General features: G+C 56.0%; 1 protein-coding gene across 2 annotated transcripts in view; it reads left to right on the forward strand.

Annotated features, from left to right (window-relative positions):
- POU6F1 (POU class 6 homeobox 1) overlaps positions 1-5,939 on the forward strand; it is a 12,508-nt gene extending 6,569 nt beyond the window's left edge. For both annotated transcript variants that reach the window (XM_029913734.1, XM_026660744.1), the window contains 2 exons: positions 673-847; positions 2,175-5,939. In XM_029913734.1, coding sequence (XP_029769594.1) covers positions 673-847; positions 2,175-2,520 — 521 coding nt within the window. In that variant the 3' untranslated portion in view covers positions 2,521-5,939. The remainder of the gene's footprint in view (positions 1-672; positions 848-2,174) is intronic.
- The last annotated feature ends 47 nt before the right edge of the window (positions 5,940-5,986 follow it).

Raw genomic sequence — 5,986 nt, forward strand, 5'->3', positions numbered from 1 at the left:
CACGCTGGGTTGTTATTGTAGGGTCGCTGGTGAGCTCTGAGCTGCGCACGCTGGGTTGTTATTGTAGGGTTGCTGGCACGTGTTGGGTGAAGCTTCCGATTTGTTTATAAAACAAAGCAAAGTGGAAGCATTTCTGTGGAAGCATTTTTGGTGGGGAGGAAAAGCCTTTAAACAGCGAAACAGATGTTGCGAAGCAGTGCAATGTTAGTATTGTTATGTCTATAGCGATGCCAGTGCCCTGTGTCAAGCAGATCCCAGCCCCGACGAGCTGCTGCCCGAGACACAAAGCACTCTAGAACAAGCCAAGTCCCATGTTGGACTTGCTTCCCCTAGCATGGCAGTGTGTCCTGTGGATGTGGTGCTGGTCTGGGCCTTGGGAGGCCTGGGTTCTCTTTCAGCCTCTGCCGCTGGGCAAGTCGCTTCCCCTCTTTCTGCCTCAGTTTCCCCTTCCACTGCTTGTCTATTTAGACTGTAAGCACCCTGGGGCAGAGACTGTCTGTCAACCCAGTGGGGCCCTAACCATAGGGTGAGGCTACCAGAATGCTGCCAGTCATGGACAGTGTCTGCTCCCACTTCGAGATCTCCCTGGAGGTGTGAGGAGATGGACTGTGGCTGGATGTGATGATACAGAGCACACTGCGCTTCATAACGGTACTCCCCTCCCTACCCCAGAGCCTCAAACTCCTAATACGGGCATTGAGGAGGATGGAATCAACCTGGAGGAGATTCGGGAGTTTGCCAAGAACTTTAAGATCCGACGTCTGTCTCTGGGCCTGACGCAGACACAGGTGGGTCAAGCTTTGACAGCTACGGAAGGACCAGCTTACAGCCAGTCTGCCATCTGCAGGTAAGCGGCTGGGTTCAGTGCCGGCCCTGTGACAGGGCTCGGGGGTTCAGGGCCGACAGTGGCTAGGGCGCCGCTCGGCTGCGTAACGTTTCGGTGACTCCCTCCCCTGAAAAAGCAAAGAGGAAACTGACTCAGCCAAAAGGAGAGAAAGCGTTTCTGAACCCACTGGCTTCACTGGGAGAATCGGCCGAGCCAGGGCAGCAGCGCCCGGCTCTGCCCACCCCAGAAACGGTGTTCATAACGCTCTCCTTTCAGCCAAGCACTAATGCCCCCAACAGAGAGGGGCACTAGGCACAGAGAGGTGGAGTGATTTGTATAGGTCGTCCAAAGCCAGACTTAGAACCCAGGAGTCCTGACTCCCAGTCCCATCCACCTGCTCTAACCACTATACCCCGCTCCTCTCCCAGAGCTGGGAACAGAACCCCGAGAGTCCTGTCTCTCCATCTGCAGTAATCTGTAGACCCCAGGCCCCGCCCAAAGCCATGAATAGAACCCAGCAGCCAGATTCCCACTCCTTTACCAGTCCTGGGAAATTAACTCCGGAGTCACGATTCCCACTCCCCCTCTAATCTTTAAATCACGCCAGGGATGCTGGAACGGGGGAGGGGGTGCCATAGCCCCCCGTTTTTTCCAGCCATAAGAGCAAGTGACGGGGGGAGAGGGGGCAGAGAGGAGCGAGTGGGGGGCAGAGTCGTGGGAGAAGAGGCGGTGTGGGCGCGGGGCCTCAGGAAGGGGTGGCACAAGGGCAGGGGTTTGGGGAGAAGGGGCGGAGAGAGGCCTCGGGGGAAGGGCGGTGGGAGGGCAGGGTTTCAGGGGAATGGGTGGTGTGAAGGCGGGGGCTCAGGGAGAAGGGGCGGGGCATCAGGGGAAGGGGCGTGGCATCAGGGAAGGGGTGGGGTGGGGCCTCGGAGAAGGGGCAGCTAGGGGGTATCAGTGACCCCACCCCTTCTACGAGCTGGTAATAGAACCGGAGTCCCCATCCCCACTGCTGTGACCACTCTCCACCCAGAACTGGGAAAAGAACCCAGGAGTCCAGTCTCCCAGCGCCCGGCTTTGGCCCCTCTTTGTGGGCAGACCCAGATTCCTGAGGATCCCCCAGAACCATGCGTCCGTGCCTGCGTCCCATTTCAGAGTTCTCTTTTCTTACTTGCCTCCATTGTCGTGTTTGTTACTGTACCATCGGCGCGTGGGTGGCCACGTAACCGGCTTGATCTTATGCCCCTTCCCCCCCCCAGAGCTTGGTCGCTGCTGCTTCTGTCTGTGCCGGACCCCTGGTGCAGGGCGGGACCCTCACGCCTTCTCTCCCTCCCCGCTGCCCTGCCTGCAGGTTCGAGAAGCTGGACATCACCCCCAAGAGCGCCCAGAAGCTGAAGCCCGTGCTGGAGAAGTGGCTGAGCGAGGCCGAGCTGCGGAACCAGGAAGGGCAGCAGAACCTGATGGAGTTCGTGGGCGGCGAGCCCTCCAAGAAACGCAAGCGCCGCACCTCCTTCACGCCCCAGGCCATCGAGGCCCTCAACGCCTACTTCGAGAAGAACGCCCTGCCCACCGGCCAGGAGATCACCGAGATCGCCAAGGAGCTCAACTACGACCGCGAGGTCGTCCGGGTCTGGTTCTGCAACCGCCGACAGACGCTCAAAAACACTAGCAAACTCAACGTCTTTCAGATCCCCTAGGGGGGCAGGTGGGAGGAGAGAACCCTGCCCAGCCCAGCCCGGCCACCCCCAGGATCCTGCCGAGAGCACTTTGTGACTAACTGTTCCCTAGGCCTTGCCCCTGCCCACTTCCCCCCCGCCCCACCAGCCCAGCTTCGCTGACTGCAGCCAGGCATTATTGTTCCCCGCCGTGTGCATATATCCGCACCCTTCATCTTCACAGGATCTGACCGTGTACACGTCGGACGTCGCTCCTTCCTTCTCGTGCTCCTGAGTGTAACATGTAGTGAGTGCCAGAGCTGCCGATGTGAGTGCCCCCAGCCCCCCCTCCGCCCCCGGGGGCAGGGCACAGGGAGTGCTGTGATCCGTGCATTTCTGTGTCAGACAAATATGTCCGCCACACAAGTGACTTTCTTCTTTTCTAGAATTTCCTGTTTCTCCAAGGTAGCGTCGGGGCCTGCCAGGAGGCCGGTAGGGTCCGGGAACAGGCAGATGTGAAGCCTACTTCATTTCAATCCTTGTTTATTTCGTAACCCTGCCTGTCCCTTGTGAGACACAAGTTCTCGGTATCTAACGACATCTAGGCGGAGTAGCTCAATTTGTATCCCCTCCCCTATGAGTACAAAGCACTATCCATCAAAAGACTTTAAACGGAAGTTTCTGCGTATGATTAGCTGCTAGGGCTTGGGATCACCGCGTCGTTTAAAGCGCCAGTAGGTAGCTCCCTTACTAACCTCGTTTGCCAGAGGAAAACCGGCCAACTGCGTCCTGGCATCTCCCCTGCCACCCTTGGGAAATGGAAGGTTAAATTGCACTAAATGGGATTGTTTCTATAGGAAGAAATGGGCAGAACCGGCCGGGCCAGGCAGCTTCTTCACCAAAGTGAGGCCTCTGAAGGCGGACAGGGTGTGAGCCCTTTCATTTGCTCCATCCTCTTTCTTTCTTTGCGTTGGCTCCTGTTGAAGTCGAGCGTTACCCTTTCCCCTGCTAGGGCTCGAGCCTGGGGGTCTAAAGGCATGGGCCTCTGTTAGCTGGGAGGCATAAACCACTCTGAGTGGTCTCACCAGGAGAGGGGGACCAAAGAGCTGTGCTGTGGAGCCGGGGCTATACAAGGTATATTTTACCTTCCTCCTGCAGGGTTCTACGCTTGCCTTTTGAGCATGGCTTTTCTGAAGGGGGTGATCTGGAAAATGAACGGACCAGACTCTTGCTCACTGCTGGAAGGGGGATGGGGAAGTGGGAGCAGCCCTCCGGGCTGTAAGAGGGGAGACCATCAGCTGATTGCCTTGTCGAATTGCCAAGTGAAGGGGGGCCGACTCCAAGCCAGCAGCGCCAGCCCTCCTCCCTGTGGGAAAGCAGCCAGGCAAAGGACTCAGACTCTGTACAATGGAGACGAACCAGGCCCTAGGGCTGTGTGTGGAAGGAACAGCCTTCAGCTTTGAACTACAAAGTCCCTCCTTGTGCGGCTCAACAATCAGGGGACGCTCTCCAGGGGACGTCTATTCCTTCTTTACCGGCAGCCTTTTAGAGCGCGTCGGACGTCGCCTGAACGTGTCGTCCCCCGCCACCGCCTGTGTGGCATCACTGCAAAACGCGCCAGAGCCCAGCTCTCCGGCGGGATACAGGGAGGTGGAATGAGATCTCTCCCAGGTGCCCTCTTTCTAAGCTGGGCTCAGTGCAAAAGGGGAGGAAGCTGTGCGTATTAAGGTCCTGCGGGGAGGGTGGGGCCAGCCTGTTCCTGTCTGTATATGCACTGTGTGTCTTTAACATAAGAAGGGAATGGGAGGTGTGTTTTGCTGTCTTGTGAAAGCCAAAATATATAGAGATATAAATGATTTCACAATAATCCTTAACTGTAAACCCAGGAAAAGGTCCTATTCGGTGCTGCCTCTTCTGCTTATCTTAAAGAGACAGTGCTGGTTGCCTCGGGCCTAAGCATTTAAAAAACAAACAAAAACAAGGCCTAAATTTCAGTCCCAAAGTAGATCATCAGAAAGTAGCTTCTGTGGCTAAGTGGAGTGGGAGGTTCTGCTTGCCTGCATGGTAATCAAGAGGTGGCATCAGACCCCGGCACAATTTCATCTGCAGCCAGGGGCCCACCTACAGGCTAGGAAAGAGTCAGATAGCCCAGTAGGATGAGAATCGGGTATAGGGGTCAGTGTCCCATAAAGCCCTCTTTATCCTAGGAGATATATGAGGGTTATGGGTCTGACATCCTGATCTCCAGGACACATCCCAGAGGCTAGTCGTTACTCCTAGGGGAATCTCAAGGGAGTCTGTGTCCTAGTTCATTGCCCACCTTCCGAATTGAGCTTTCTGCTCCAGGAGGGTGGCACTGGAGTTTCAGCGTAACTCGCTGCCAGGCAAAATGTTTACATGTCACGTTGATTTGGGGACAGCCGACCTGGGCGGGATGGGGGCCAGTGGAGGGTTTTGCTGAACTGAAAAGCTGCTTTGGTTTTACCGCATTTTTATCGGGCAAAGATCTGCCCGCAGGCTGAGTGTCACTAGCCCAGGACCACGAGACCCAGCAGGGAGAGGAGGAACAGGGGAAAGACCAAGCCGATTAATTGGACAGCGGCTGCTGCCTCCACAAGCAGACCTCAGTCCCAGCATCAGCAGGGCGATTCTGCTGTGCAATAGAATTTCTTGGCACCATCCCCTTCCAATCAGCCTTTTGCTAGGATGTTTGGTTGGTCCGCTGCCCTGAGTTGATGCTGCTGTTCCCAAGACGCTACAAGCAAAGCTAGCCGTTCCGTTGGCTGCCCGGTGTGGTGGTGAAACCAGTGCCACACAGGCGTTGCTGATTCCCCAAACCTCTGCTCTGAACGGCAGAACGAGGTGCTCGAGGGGCGCGTCTGGATCTGTCCAAAGAAGGTTTCTTAGAGGGAGGGTTGTGTTTTTTTGTTTTTTAGGAAGTACCTTTCCGGATCTGCTGTCCCGCCACCTCCGTTTGGAATAGCTAGGGCAGGGTTGGCAGGCAAATTCCTCCCTAATAAAGGGGATCCATCTCCCTTTCTCCCTGCCCAAGAAATGAGTGTTTCAGTGATTTCCAGACATGGCCAGAGTGGGTGGGCAGGACTGGGAGCAAAAGCAGTTTCATACCATCCTTGGAGCAGGAGGTGGTTCATACGCCGCCGCCCCGGGTCAATCAGAACCTGAAACACTATCGCCAGTCCTGTGTCTCCAGCCTCCAATCTCCAGGGCTCCCCCCACTTAGCGAGTCCTCGTTGGGCAGGCCATTCCCCCTCGCCTCGGTTAACGCCACTGCTCGGTTTCAAGAGAAGCTGTTGGATTTCACAGAGTGCCATGTGAGGTGGTATAAGTTGAACAAGGCGGGAGGGAAGGGCTCCGTGGGGGTGGGGAGCCGGTCTGGCTGTCTTGCTCTGTTAGACTGATGCACTTGATGTAGTTGTGTGAAATAAACAGTATTTTTTCTTTTTCTTTTTTCACTTTCTTTTGTAAAAAATGTGTCGTGTGGCTCCCG

The sequence above is a fragment of the Terrapene carolina genome, unplaced genomic scaffold (genome assembly GCF_002925995.2).
Source record: "Terrapene carolina triunguis isolate 2854851 unplaced genomic scaffold, T_m_triunguis-2.0 Scaffold836, whole genome shotgun sequence".
Lineage (NCBI taxonomy): Eukaryota > Metazoa > Chordata > Testudines > Emydidae > Terrapene > Terrapene triunguis.